Raw genomic sequence first — 15,828 nt, 5'->3', positions numbered from 1 at the left:
GAGTGCTCACACTTTACCATCCCCTGGGTGGGAGCAGGATAGGACCTTGCTGCAGTAATAAAGCATTTGCCTGTGGGTCTATAAGCATCACTATTTACACAGTTCCCAGGAACAAAAGGAAAAGCAGCATCATGAGCCCTTAGAAACTGTCCAGAGATGTAAACTCTTGAGGATTTGCCTAGCCTGCACTGGGGAGGTCACCCTGCCCTGACCTTGTGGGCAATCACAATTGACAGCAGGCCCATGATGAGGAAAGTTGATTTTTATTGATGTCTTTGGCTTTATGATTCATATTAATTGGACTAGAAAGACAAAAACTGGGGGATTTTTTTAATAGCTTGAGCGCTGGCATGTATTTCATACTTGGCTTGTGCTTGGCTCCATCCTTCATTCAACAAACGTTTACTGGCTTTACACTGTATGCAAGGTACTGTGCTGGGGCTGGACACACAGACATTAATAAGGCACGGTCTGCCCGCCAGAAGCTCAGAATCCAATAGGGATATACAGGCATCTCTACCAAGAGTCCTAATACAATGAAAGCACTGCCATAAGAGGTAGGATGCTGAGTTTCAGAGGAAAGGCATCTAATCATTCCTTACAGAGATATACTTGAGTTGGATCTTGAAGGATAAATAAACATTCAGAAAGGGAAAGAAAAGGCAGAGCAGAAAAGGAAATCATTTTAAGCAGACGGAACAGCCTGCACAAAGGCTCAGAGACCTGGGAAAGTGCAGCCCAATTAAGTATACTCTTAGGAGCTCATTGTGATGGATGCTTAAGGTATTGGAGGAAGAATGGCAGGAGAGCTAAAAGTTAAAAAGATCAAAATCACAAAGGACTACTTTTGTAATCCTAAGGAGGTTAGACTTTAGCCCATAGGCAATGGGGAGCCCATGAAAAAATTTTAAAAATAGGGATGATATGGTCTTACTAGATTTTGCAGCTCTAAGGAGGATGGATTGCAGAAGAGTTAAAAAAAAAAAAAAAAAAGAAAGAAAGAAAGAAAGGCAGAAGAACGGGGCTGAGACTAGAGTGATGAAACAATTAAGATACTACCTCACTAGTCTAGGTGAACAATGATAAGAGCCCCAACCAAGGCAGCCACAGTGGGAATGTAGAGGAGAGAGCAGAGGCGAGGGGAATTTAGGAGTTAAAATCAATGGGACTTTGTGATTGGTTTGATGTGGTTGAAGAGCAAGATGAAGGAGCCAGAGAGTCTGAATAAGGGTGCTGAGATGGAGAATATTGCCATCTACCGAACTAGGCAGAATGAAGGAGTAACAGGTTTGGGCAAGAGGAGAGAAGAGGAAAGATGATGAGTTTAGTTTGACAAACGATGAGTTTTGAGGTGGAATCTCCAGGCAGTGAGCCTAATGTAATCCTCCTTCATTCCGAATGCCAATTTTACATGATTTAGGAGAACATTTCCATATTCCAACTGCCAATTCATTCACTACCAGGAATCTTTAGAGGGGCACCTTGTGCCCTGGTTCTTTCTGACACCCTGGCAAAGAATCATAGAATTAAACTGACCCCAGGAGCTTATCTCATTGATTCCTTGGCTTCCAAAAGAGGCCACATGACCCAGACTGGATGGATTTTAGTGAATTAGAGATGCTTAGGAAGAATATTCGAATCTGAATTTTGTTCTAATATTCTAACCACTAAATGTCTCATTCTTCCAGCGGGGTAAGGGAATGGTGGAAGGGAGATAAACATTTATTTTGTATCTGGCATGGGCCAGACGCTGTGCTGGGCACTTTTTATACATTCTATTATTTAATCCTAGGTCAGCATTATCATCCCTGTCTTAGACATAAGAAAACTGAGGTCCCCAGAGGTTACATGCCCACCACCACACAGGTGGCAAGTGGCAGAACTATGATTCAAACCCAAGTTTGTCTGATAATCTAAGCCCATGCACCTTCCACTCTACTATACTCCTAGTATTGATGCCAGCCACATTGTAGTCTGTCACTATCTTATACAGAAAAAAGAGGGAGAAAAAAACACCACAGAAAATTAGTCTTAGTTTGTGAATTACTAACAAATCATGTGGTCCAGATAATGACCTTATTGTAGCCTTATACCATTTTGTCTGTAAAATGCATGTGATTCACATTTTAAAAAATTAGAAGCTTCCAGTCTATTCCGTCCTGCCTCAGTGATGGCTACCAAATGTATCATTGCTAAACCACAAAAGACTATGTTAAAGTAACATTTGTTAAAGTAACATAAAAGGCTCTAGATGAAAACCACCAGAGTGGGAAACCGAAGCGTTATAGTTGAAACCTCCTCATAGCTCACTTGTGATACATGGTGTGGATGGTGTGGGTGCTGCAAGACCACCCACCGATGTGGGGCTCCCACTACAAACAGACACAACAAGAGATAGCTGTGAACACTCTGGCTTTTAAGAATTTAGATGGGACTGATAGTATTTGTTTATATATATATATATATATTTTTTTCAGTGCCTCTCCCTATCTTCCTAGTCATATTTTAGAAAGAAAAAAAAAAGGATTTTTTTTAAACCACTTGCTTTGGAAAGGCAAAGTGTGAGACACTTCACTCTCCTCACTCTCCAGCCAAGAGAGGACATCTGTCAAGTGCTAACAGGACATAATCCCTCCTTGAAAGGCATAAAGACACATTCAGGGAGCTGCAAGGGTCAAAACTAAGCTACAAAGTAATGGTGACTCCTTCCTGAGGAGCTGCCAGTAAATATGACAGGCCTGAAACACACCTTTCAAAACAGGAAACTCAAGCACACCCTGAGAAAAAAGAGAATGGAGGGAAAGAGGAGCCTTTGGGGGAAGGTTATACCTCTTCAGATTAGCTAATGCATTTATTTACTTACTCACTTAGTCAATAAACAGTTGAGAAGCTATGGTATTCCAGGTTTTGAGGAAATAAAAGTTAATAGGAGACATGGTTCTGGCCCTCAAAGAAATCACAGTTAATGCCAAGGCAATCAAGTAAACACATAAGTACAATGTAGCAGGATAAGTGTCATCATACATTTAGAAACAAGTGCTCTTGGAGCAGAAAAATAGAAGAAGCTAGTTCCACCTGCAAGGGAGAAGTCAGTGAAAACTGAGGAGAAAATATTTACACTGAATCTTCAAGTATCAGAAGCTGACCTAAAGGTATTGGTAGAGAAAGGTATGTGAGGATGAGGAAAAGGCATGTTTAAAAGCATAGAAGTACAAAAGGACTTGCAATAAGTTCAGCTGGACCAAAGTTCAGGATTGATGTGGGGCTGGGGCTGGAGGGTGGTCACATGATGGAAGATGTGATTGAAGATATATGCAAATCCCAGATCACAAGGAGCTTTCCTTATGGGGAGAAGATGTTTGGATTTTAACCTGAAGTAAAGAAGCAGCTCTGTAGAGGTCTTTAAGTAGGGAAATAGTACATGCATTAGATCATTTGGGAGAAGCTCCATAGTTTGTCATTTACTGAGAGGGCATATGAAATTAGTTCTTCTGTGTGTTGGGCAAGAAAGTGCTAAACAGAGCAGAGAAGATGGGAAGGAAGGATCTGACACCACACAGAAAAATCAAACCCAGGACAGAGACTGCCTGAGTTAAGAAACACCTCCTTGAAATGGGGCACAGCTGGAGTATGGATGAGCCACTGATGCCCCCATCCCATTCTTCTCTTCCACTTCCATATGAGGAAAGACAAACAGAGCAAGTCACCCTTGCACCCACCTAAAATTTATCCTCAGAGGAAATCAAGAAGGAAGCAGGCAGTGGCAAGATTAGAAGTGTAGGGTGCACAGAAATCTCTCAATATGCAGAGAAGTAGGGCCTCCTCACTGAGATGTCGAGATGATCAGATGCCCCATTTTCAGGTAGTGTGCTTTTAGCTTCCCTTAATGACCAGATCTAGGTCTCAGGAGTTAATAGCAAAAGGGCACAAGGAAAAGGTTAGTCTTCCTAGAATTCCTAACCAAAGAAGCCAGAATAAAAATATTTTAATAGACTGAATTATTTCAGCCCTATTTCCAAAGTATGAAACACACTGGGATAGGTCGGAGGTACCCAGAGTAAGAGAGGCTGCAAGAGAGTAAGTCTCCAAGTCAAAAATGCCCAGGAAGAAACTGGTACTACAATACTCCAAATCAGGGTGCTTTCCTCATCCCATTGGAATCTGAAGTCATGGTATATGATTAGAGCTGATCAGACAAATACAGAAAATCTGACCACCTCAGGCTGCCTGCACCAGGCTCAGTCCTCCTAGAAAAGGGCAAAAGATGGAGATGAAGGTTAGACTCTTTCCTGTGGCCTATGGCCTGTGGCTTGTTATCTTTTGAGACATAAAGACCAAGTCTGCTGAAGATGAAAATGGTCTGTCCAAGCAATAGCTCACATCATCCCTCCAGAGGAGCTGAGAAGGGAAGAAGCAGAGGCGGATCAAAGCTCATCATAATTGGTCCTTAGGGAAGTTTTGCAGTCAGACAAAAGACACTCTGAAAAAAGCATGTCTTATATCTTCTGGGGGTTCTGGCCTTGGAAAAGAGCAAGTGAGGTACACACTGGAAATCAGACATGAAAACCAAAACTAGGTTTCAAATTGCTACTTGGCTTTTTTCCTTTTAAAGTGATAAGCAAGCTTATTTTCCCAGTGTGTGTATACATATGTATAATCAACCCCAACTTTAGAGAAAAGTCCACATAAACAGCAGCTTGAGCCAACCTCACTTCCCCATACCTTACTAGGAGTTGGTAGACCTTAAAAGGGAATACTGTCTGACTAAAGCCAGACAACTGGCCCCTTAAGAGTACATTTATAATTTATTTATGGCTTAATATTTTCCACTGATAGGATTAATAAATCATGTTTTCATTTAACTTGTTTTCTCTGAGGTATGAATTTCTCTATTTTGATACCAGATCTTAACGTGTTTTATTTTGCTTGTCCATTTTTCAGTTCATTTTTGCAGCTACAGGGAGAAATTTATTGGTCTGTATTGCCGCCTTTCTGCTGTCATAGAGCTGGATTCTCTGAATACCCAACAGTCCCTAAGGGAAGCGATCTCAGACAGCGAGGTTGCAGCTGCCAAACAAAGACACCAGCAAGTTTTAGATTTCATTCAGGTAATTGTTTGTTTCTTCTGAGGAAAGAGGAAGGAAGAAGAGACAGGGTGGGAGGGGTAAACACCAAGCATGCGAAAGGCCAGCAGTCTGGGCTGATTCAAAGAACACAGTATGCAAGTAGCCTGTTGAGTTGGTTAAAATGTGGAGCTCAGAGAGATGCGATTTCTCAAAGGCTTAAGAAAAAGTTACAGGTAAATCACAACATTACTAAGAACTGTGTTAGCCACCATGGCAGGTAGTAGTATCTTTCCATACTGGAGAGAAAAATTACCCCCAGAAATAGTGACCAGAATATTATTCTTACCTGGCATGCCACTGATAATTTCAACAGAAAGAAAAATTGTATTAACTAACTCAGTATCTCAGAGGAAAAAAAAATGAAAATGACCCACCAGTTTATATTAACCCAAATCCAGTTAGACCTAAGATTCCTCGTGTTTTGGACTTCTTTCCAACAGAGCTGCCACTTTAATATGTGGCTACTGAGGTTTAAAAAATGCGTTCCTTGTCCATGGTCTTGTGTGGAAAGGCCTTATGTTGATCTTTGAGGGTCTTGTGAAAAGGGTAATGACTAGCAGTCAAGAAAATTTGGATCTGGCCTGAAATTGCCTCTAAATCCCTTGGCCAAATATTATGGTCTTTCTGTCCATCAGTTACCAAATTCACAAAATGAGTATAATAGCCATAGCCCCATGATAAATATCACTATGATATATATTCAGTTCAATTTGATAAATACTTATGAAACAATCAGGTATCAGGTACTGTACGGGAGATACAAAGTTGAATTAGACATGGTCCCTAACCTTAAAGAGTTTAAAATCTATCAGGATAGACAAGAAATATGTAAATTTACTATTTGTAAAATATGTTAGGTGCCAAAAGAGAAATACACCCTACCCCCCCAAAAAAAGTTCTGTGTCAACACAAAGTAAAAATTTACTTTCATTTGTGGGTATCAGAAAGTTGCCATGGAGAATGTAATTGATTTCTGAGTTCAGCCTACAGGGATAGGTTAGATTATAGTGAGGTAAAATAGAATGTGGAGCAAAGAGACAGTATAAATAGATAATAAGGCAGAGAGAATAGAAAAATAGTATTTGGGGGATGATAAATAGGCAAGGTTGGTTGGGGCATAAATTGAGTGATGGTTGTAAGAAATTAGGCAAGAATGAAAGATAGCAATGAGATCGAATCACAAGGGCTTTATAAAAGGTCAAGGTAAAATATTTGCATTTTATTCTGTAGGCAATAAGGAGCTAGCCAAAGTTTTGGAGAAAGTTACGTTAGAGGCTTTCACAGTTCTGTTTAGGATAGATTCAAGCAGGGAGGATATTCTTCCCATATATATTAGTATGACCATACTGGTTGTTTATTGTAAGCATTCACTCTGATTGGTCATGCTTACAAATAATTTGCATCTCTTTCCTGGAAGGAGACTAAAAGTAGGGAAACCAGATAAGAAGCTATTACAACTATCCAGACAAGAAGTAATGACAACATAAAATGAGAAAATGCTGTGAAGTTTGGACAAATAAATCTAAGTCCCAATATCCTCATCTGTTAAATAGGAATGATAATAATAGCACTACCTCATAGTATTACTGAGAGAATTCAATGGGATAATGCATGTAAAATGCCTGGCACATATTAATAAGTATGTATAAATTATATATTCATTCATTAACAAGAAGGAAAAATCCTTTGAAATATGAATATGCAAGATTTAGGAGTTTTGAAGTCCTCAGGAAGAAGATATTATAATTTACTTGCAAAGTGGTAAATTGATAAATCTTTAGGGTTATCTTACTTTCCTTGTCCTATAAATGAGGTCTTAGATGACCTCTCAGACTAAGGAAATAAACTTTCAAGAAGTTACTTGCTCTCTTGACCTGAAAACATAGTTTTTAAAAATTCAAAATATTTACCTCATCTATTTCATTTCCAGTAAAAATGGAACATAAATGGTGAGGAAGGGGTGGAAAAAAAGGGGATGCAGCACAGGGAGAATAGAAAAGACTGGCTTATCTTTTGAACTCAACATAAAGGACAATGGAACATAGTAAGAATAATAAGGGACCAGAAGTCAACAAGCATACATTTTTAGTCCTGAATCTTCTGATAAACTCTGGAGTATAGATAATTCATTGGATCTCCTGGTGCCTAAATTTCCTCATGTGTAAAATGAAAGGATTGGACTAGGTGACTTCTATGGGCCTCGTCAGCTCTAACATTTTATGACTTAACAACCAGAAATATTTTTAGAGAAACATTTCTCTAACCATGCCTTGGGTTCTATTTCTGCCTTATTCTACTTAAGCCTCCATGGATCCAGTATGTTCATCCAATGAGGAGGCTGACTTTCTTCAGTCTATTGTGGTCTCAAAACCTTTCCTGGAATTCCTGGCTCCCTCCTTACTCCCTGACAATTACCCTTGTTCCTTTCTTTTACATCTAGCCTTGGGCCTCACTGCCTTTTTCTCTTCCTTTTCATCACACCATTAGGTGGGCTGGATAAAGGCAGGCCAGGCCAGGGATTTCTTCAAATTTCTAGCCTGCTGTGGTCTCCCAAAGCAGGTAACTTGAGAGGCCCCTCTACATACTCCCCTTCCAGCCAGCCAGGTACACATAGACTTGGATAAAAGCCAATTCCCAAAAGGTTCAAAAAATAACTTCTTGGCCAGGGTAAAACCAGACTATCTCCTTGCACCCCTAGCCTTCAGTGGACCATCTTGCTCTAGGCAACATGGATAACTTCACTGAGTGGAGATCATTCGATGTCATCTCTCCCCTTATCTATGTTGACTTCTCAGTCTCTCTCTCTCTCTGCTCTCCCAAAATGAAAACCAGCTGCAGCCACTCACTCACTGATGTTCACAGCTCAGCCCACCGCACACCATAACCTGCAGAGGCGACCGCCAGTCGTGAGAGCATTTGTATGATTCCAGATCTAAGACAGTGTTGAAGTCACTACACAAACCAAACATTGTAAAAAGCAAGGGAGTCTATGTAAATAAAGTTAGGAAAAGAAGCCAAGAAGTACAGTGAGAAAGGAGGGGAGGGCTGGACCAGGGAGAGGTGTAGAAAATCATAGATAAGGTACATAGGCTTTATATACAGCACACGCAGCACAAATGTCAAAGTGTGGAGACCTGGAGCTTGGCATATTTTGAGCTGCTAAAGCCTAAAGGGCAATTAGGCTATAATTTATATAGTGTAATGCTCCAAATTCTCCTAAGCTGTAATAGGAATACAGCTCATTAAATATAGCCAATCTATCATCCCCTCAAGCACCTTGCAGCTGCGCTTGTGAGAAAACCAATCACCTTTACATTTTAATAAAAATATTATCTTGCCTGAGTACAGAGAAAGGAGTATAATTTATGGGATGAAAACTGAAATTTTTAAGGGGTAGGGTGAGAAATGGATGCAGAACTTTTAATCAACAGACCTAGGCAGTTCACGGTCTTTCTTTTTTAAAATGTGTCAGCAAGTCTTTAGAAGCTGAATTTGGACCTTAAAATCAGGGGGGATTATGTTGTCAGTTACTTTTAGATCAACCGTATAAGGTAAAATGGGTGAAAATCGGACTTCTTTTGGAGCAATTAACTAAGTCCTGTTAAACTCAATCTACAGGCCTCCCTGTACCTATTTTTTTAATTTCTGTTAAGGCCTCCTCACCTCATCACTGAAAAAAATTAAGTAAATATTTTTGCATACAATTTTTTTAAATATCTACTCTAAGTCTCTCTACCCATCGTCAACAACAAGGCTGAACCAATCTTATCCAAAGAGAATGGGTAGGTTATTTATTAATAATCATATTCATTTCCTAGGGCTACTGTAACAAATTACCACATACTCTGTGGCTTAAAACTACAGAAATGCATTCTCTCACAGTGCTGGAGATCAGAAATTTGAAATTAAGGTATTAGGAGAACTGTGCTCCCTCTGGAGATTCTAGAGGAGAATCTATTGTGCCTAGAGGAGAATCTATTGTGCCTTTCCAACTTCTGGTTGGCATTCCTTGACTTGTAGCCACATCACTCCAATCTCTCCTTCCGTGGTTACATTGCCTCTTTTCTCTTATTCTGACAAATCTCTCTGCTTCACTCTTATAAGAGTGTCCTTATGAGGACATTTGTTGTTGGAATTAGGGCCCACCCAGATAATCCAGGATAAATAACTCCTCTCTAAATATTTGACTTAATCACACATTTTGCCATATAAGGTAATTTTTAATTTTTTATCATTAGGTAATAGTCACAGGTTCTAGGGATTAGAATACGGGCATATCTTTTGGAGGTCCACATTCAGCCTATTACAGTAACCAGGACTGTCATTGTAACAAATGAAAATTTTTTAACAATGTATAGTTTATAAAGTGTACTCATCTACATTATCTTACTTAATCCTTAAAATGACTCTGATAATAGAGATCTAAAGAATTAGGTAACCATTCTATTCATTCATTGGTTCATTTATTCATTCATTGAACAATCATTTTTTGAGTACATACCTACTCTGTACATCTGAAGGTAAAAAATACAAAAGCACAGTCCCTGTCCTTGACAGGTACTCTAAAAGCTGTCCACAGTCATGTATGTAGTGCCTTTAAAATAACTTTGAGACTAGTATATGCTGCATGAGGTAGAGCCAATAAAAGCCAGCTGAGATAGCAACAATCACATTGGGAAAAATTCAGCAGAGTCTCATCTGGGATTCCCACATTGGCTTTACCCTAAACTTCAGATTTCTCCCTTCAAAATGACTCAGTGCCTCCTCATGGGCCTGCCCTCTGCTGAACTTCCCGCCCAACTAACCAAGCTAACAAAGCCTGAAGGTCAATCTCCTGCTTTGGTCACTAGCCCTCAATACTACACCAAGTCCTATCACCCCAGGACAGGACAGAACTAGAAAACAAGGAAAAATGGCTATTGGCCACATAGTGCCATTCATAGTTCACTCTAGCTGGCCTTTCACTCTGAACATGGCAGACTGAATGTCACAATTTCAGACTCTACTCTGTGTTTGCTAGGAGCACCAGGTTTGTGGATATTCTTTAAAGAGGAGGTTTTTAGTGCAGATTAAAGATGTAAGAATAAATTTTGAAAATAAAATATAACACTAGGTAGTACTTTATTTTTAAAACCTCTATAATTGGAGAGAGATTAACATTGCATCTATCTGGAAGCTGAGTGATACCAGCTTCCTCAAAAATAAATCATAAAGTATTAGAGCTGGAAGGGACCTTAAATATCATCTGGTCCAACCTCTTCTTTTTATAGTTGAGTAAATGGGCCCAAAGTTGTTAATGGCTTGCCCAAGGCATGCAGTAAAATTAGATACAAAGCCTACTACAAGCTCCAGAGTCCTAAGAAAAAAATGTGTAACTAACAGCCTCTCCTTGGAGATAGAATAACCAGAAAGCTCATGGCCAGTGTCTACCAAGATCTAACACAGAACATCTGTCATCTATAGAGAAAAACACAAAAATATAAGTGAATTTTATACCAATAGGCTTCAAAGAAACTACTATTATACTTTATAATAAAAATGTCATTAAAATCACTTTGGTAACCCAGAAATTAAAATATAACCATCTAAAATGGACTACCCTAAAAATGTAAGGATGTTTAAATTACTGAAGCACAAACTATTTAAGGCTGGGCATGGTGGCTCATGCCTATAATGCTAGCAATTTGGGAGGCCAAGGTGGGAGGATCAGTTGAGGCCAGGAGTTCAAGACCAGCCTAGGCAACATAGCAAGACCCCCATCTCTACAAAAAATTTAAAAATTAGCTAGGCATCGTGGCGTGTTCCTGTAGTCCCAGCTACTCAGGAGGCTGGGGCAGGAGGATCACCTGAGCCCAGGAGTTTTGAGGTTGCAGTGAGATATGATGACACCACTGTACTCTAACCCAGGCAACAAAGCAAGACCTTGTCTTTAAAAAAAAAAAAAAAGAAGAAGAAGCTGTTTTGCACTTTAGAAGCACTTTATATGTAAGAAAGTAATAAGTTGAATATATAAAGTTACTTCTTTTCTATTAACATAGGTGTCCAAAAATCTCTAATTAGCAAAATATTTCAATACTTTGTTTTTCTAGTTCATATATAAGAACTAGAACTGTATTTCTTTATTAGAGTTTTCTGAAATTCAAACCTTATCATATACCTTCCCTACAATATCCCCATGAAGAATATTTCATTATATGCTAAGAAATAATAACCCTTTTTGTGTGTGAACAATGTACCCTGCAGTACTATAAGGAACTTACAAATTCATCATTTCAGCTAATCATCACAGCAACTCTGGGAGGTATGAAAGGGAAAATGTTTTGTCCACATTTTACAAATAAGGCAACTAAGGCTGAAAAAGGTCAAGTGACTTGCTAAGGGTTACTATAGCACTAATAAGTGATGTATCCAGCTATAATCCAGGTCTTCTACTATTTGCACTAAATGATACAGCATTTTGGGTAAAAATATACAAAACATAAGATATTACAAAGAAGAGGTATTTTCTTTCTCAGCAAACCTACATCAAAAACATTTCACTCTTACTCAAAAGCATTACTGTAGAAAATGTATCATCTTTGACTCTCAGAGAAATTTATTCCTTTTTATTAATAAGAACTATTTGATAACTTAATGTCTTTTACCATTTTATTCCAAAGCAAATAGATGAAGTCTGGCGTGAAATGAGATGGATCATGGATGCTCTACAGTATGCAAGATATAAACAACCAGTTTCTGGCTTGTCCATCACTAAGCTGATAGACCCCTCCGATGAGCAGAACCTTAAGAAGATCAATTCTACATCATCACATATAGACTGTCTTCCATCACCATCCCCATCCCCAGAGATGCACAGAAGAAAGGCAGTGAGTGGTAAGCAATGAGATCTTAGGTTCTGTTGTTCAGTCATCAGATTCTTGGTCCTTTCTATGCTGATGAGGTTGTCTGTGCTGAGGCACTGGTTTGAGCAAGTGGTAGGAAACACTGCTCAGTGCTAAGAGTCTACGAGAATAGAGGGAATAAAATCAGAACAGTGGAGGGGTAGGAAACTCAGGCAATAACCTGAGATCAACTTCATTTAGGGATAGGAAAGATTCATTCCAGTTATAGCCTATGCTTCCAAGATATAAAGGGACACAAAGCAGGGATATGGCTTCAGAGATGCAGAATGGGGACCACTGTGGTACCAGGTGAGAGCCACACCAGCCATAGGAATCTAACCAAAACTAAGTAAGGAAGGAGAACAAACCTAACCACTATTAAATAGGAGCTGACAGGAATCAGGCAGGAAGCAGGTCACAACCTGGGTGAGAGTTCAAGACAAACTTCCCATCCACATAGCACGAATGATCTGGGGTGGAAAGTGAGGAAGAAAGAAACCTTGGATAAACTAGAGTCCTGAAACTGAGTCCAAATAAATATCTGGACCTCATCATAGGTATGATGACCTTACCAACTAGACAGAGGAGATGCCTTTCAAGGCACTGCCACCCTTGGGAATTAAGTCTCACAGCAAAAACATGACTGGGTTAACACAGATTTCTACAAAATATCTATGCTTATAAGCAGAGAGAAAGCATACTAGGTAAAGGCAATATAATGCTCTTGCCTAGACATGTTGAGACTAATGCCATTTTTTCTAGTCAATTAAAATAACAACCATTCAAAGCATCTTTCTTGATTCTATAGCTTATGAGAGTGCCAATTTTTTAAGTTTTATAATATTTTAATAAATAGTTTTGGTTTGTGAGCTTGTCCTACAGGGGGCAGCATGGTGTAGCAGAAAGATTTTGGGCTTTGAAATCAAAGACCTGGATTCAAATCCCAGTTTTGTTCTACTAGCTGTATGAGCTTCAATAGATAACTACATCTGAGCCTCAGTTTCCATGTATGTAAAATAAGAATAATATATACACCTTGAAGAGTTACTTCTGAATAAGACAATCTATATCAGAGGTACATGGCATAAAATAGAAAATTATTGTAGATATCATAGTTAATGTTATTATTGTTATTATAGAAAACTTTAATGGTGATATGAGCCTTTTCTATAAGTGAGTTTTTGTGTGCTGCTATGTTTTAAAAACCTCAATGTGTAAAAATCAAAACCTGGCAAATGGAAGAACTTAGTAGACAATTCATTTACATTACCAAAGTCTATGATTTAACAAATAATTCAACAAAAGAATTATTTAAACAGAGTTTCTAGAGTGTATTTTTATAGACTCCCACTGGGCTAGGGATACAAATCAAATATCATCTCTGCCAGAAGTAAGGCTAATGAAAGAGGCAGATACATTAACAAAAAATTACACGATAATTGCATATGTACTATGAGTCGATTGGAGGTATTAAACCTTCAACTCGTAAGATCAAAGAGTGCTTCCTGGAGGAGGTGACAGAATCCAGTACTGAAGGATAAGGAGTTGGGCATAAAAAGAGGAAAGAGAAGAACATTATAAGCAGAGGAAGAATACGATACAACTGTGCTGTGATTTAGAGAACTGCAAGCAGTTTGGCTGAAATTCAGGATCTAAGGATGGCATTCATTTTTTTTTATTTTAAAAATTATTGATTACCCACTATGTGCCAGCACTCTTCAAAGTAACAGGGATATGGTGGTAAGTAAAGCAAAGTCTCTGCTCCCATAAGCTTATATTCTAGAAAGAGGGACAAACAATGAAAATATAAACAAACAAGATAATTTAGGATAGTAAACATTCCAATATATAATACGAAATAGCAGGTAGGCAAGGAGAGTGTTGAATTCACTAGGATAATCAGCAGAGACCTATCTGTGAAAATGCTATTTAAACCAACCTCAGAAGTAAGAGCCAGTAATGCAACCTGGAGTTGGAATATTCTATGCAATTAAACAGCAAAAGGCCTTGAGGTGGGTGAGGAATGGAAAGAAAACCAACATCTTTGACACACAGCGAACAAAAGGGTGAGTTGTAAAAGATAGGGGAGAGAGAGAGATGGGGCAGAATGGGCAGGGTTCGGTAGGCCAAGGTAAAAGGTTTGGATTTTATCCTACTTGTGATAAAAAGCTATTGAAAACTTTTATGCAAAGATTAATATGCTCTGAATTACTCTTTAAAATCAAGTATGGCTGTTATATTAAGAGGCCATAGGGGAAAAACACTGGAAGCAGGAAGACCAATTAGTAAGCTATTAACAAAGGAGATACCAACTTTTCTGACATGGGTGCCTCAGGGTATCATGCTGCCATTTACCAAAAAAAAGTAAGAAAGAAGGATAAACAAGATTGGGTGGTCAGGCATGTTGAAATTGAGTTAGTTTTAGAACATTTCAACAGAAAGAAACATTCAGGAGAAAACAAGATGTAGAAGTCTGGAACTTAAGTAAGAGAATAGGGCTAACAATATAGATTTAAGAATTTGTTGACATGTGAATGATGTTTGAAGCTACGAAAATGCTTGGGATTCACTAGAGAGAATAGATAGACTAAGAAGAGGAGAGTGTGGAAGGATCCCTGTGGAATGGGGCAGAGAAACTTCACAAACTAAGAAAGAACAACCAGAGAAAGAAGATTTAAAATACAAACACAAGAGAGTAGTGTCACAGGCATGTCAAATGATGGAGAAAGGTTAAATAAAACAACTGAGAAGCTGTTGCTTCACTTTTTTCAACAAGAAATCATCAGTAATCTTGATGAGAGCAGTATGTGAAAGGAAAGAGATAGAAGCTGAACAGAAGTAAATCAGGGAGTATATGAGAGGTGAAGAAGGGAACCAGAAAGACTCACTCCTAAAATCTTGGCTGTGAAAGGGAAGGAGGAGGGAAGGCAGTTGCTGGAGAAATGTAGGATTGAAAGAGTATTTTTTAAGGCAGGAAAGCTATATATGCTATGATGTTCCACAGTTCATTTAATTCTACAGACAACTCTTCAATTTTCTTTCCACCTTCACAGCCCTTGTCTGCCCTCTCAGCTCACAGAACTTTCCCAGTGTTTCATCTTCTCTTGGCCCCAGGGTCCTAAGTGGATTCTTCCTTGGCTGTATGAGGGTGGCCTTCTCTATGCTATAGAAATGCCAAACTCTCAGGTTGGCCTGAGGATGGGTTGCACACACTCCCTGCTGGGAGGATCTGGCCAATTACATTTGGATTTTATTATTAACTTAAAATGTGAGCAATCATCATTCTGTTTCTTAAAATATAACTCTCTCTTGGGTCCATTTACTTCTTTGAAGCCAAGATTCCACAGGCTACGAAACACAAAGATGTGGAGGGCAGCAAATGACAAATGGAATCCAGTGACAGGGAAGCACTGTTGAGAGTTGGGGAGAAACATTTAGTGTCCTATCCTCTCACAAAAGCAAAAGCCTTTCAGAACAATGAAATCTGCCACTGCATACTTGGTCCTTTCCATGAGTGTGACCACTTTGAATTGTTTGGAAACCATTTATGAAGGGGGAAAAATACAATTTAAAGGAATATCACTGCTGGGTTACTCACAGGGCAAAGTTTGCAGCACAATTCCATTCTGTGTGGGTAGGGTTCACTAACTTCTAAGGAGCCTGCTGGAAATATAGAGCCTATTGCAAACCTAGCCTCTGGTGCCAGTCCAAGATTCTGTTTTAAGGCTATTGAGTACCATGGATTTGTTTGTGCATATCTGTTGGGGGTGGGGGAGGAAGGGAGTGGAACTCTTTAACTTATTTCCCATTTTTGTGTGGTT

At 39.0% G+C, this 15,828-nt stretch overlaps 1 protein-coding gene and 1 long non-coding RNA gene across 2 annotated transcripts in view; one reads left to right on the top strand and one right to left on the bottom strand.

Annotated features, from left to right (window-relative positions):
• The window catches only part of ANKFN1 (ankyrin repeat and fibronectin type III domain containing 1), a 268,470-nt gene that overhangs the window by 239,541 nt on the left and 13,101 nt on the right, over positions 1 to 15,828 (top strand). The window contains exons 18-19 of the mRNA XM_012736042.3: positions 4,942 to 5,108; positions 11,786 to 11,999. Coding sequence (XP_012591496.2) covers positions 4,942 to 5,108; positions 11,786 to 11,999 — 381 coding nt within the window. The remainder of the gene's footprint in view (positions 1 to 4,941; positions 5,109 to 11,785; positions 12,000 to 15,828) is intronic.
• The window catches only part of LOC105857491 (uncharacterized), a 90,954-nt gene that overhangs the window by 64,693 nt on the left and 10,433 nt on the right, over positions 1 to 15,828 (bottom strand). The gene's annotated exons all lie outside the window — the stretch shown is intronic.

The sequence above is a fragment of the Microcebus murinus genome, chromosome 18 (genome assembly GCF_040939455.1).
Source record: "Microcebus murinus isolate Inina chromosome 18, M.murinus_Inina_mat1.0, whole genome shotgun sequence".
Taxonomy (NCBI): Eukaryota; Metazoa; Chordata; class Mammalia; order Primates; family Cheirogaleidae; genus Microcebus; species Microcebus murinus.
Note: the sequence above shows the minus strand (reverse complement) of the source record. Positions and strands in the feature narration are given on the sequence as shown.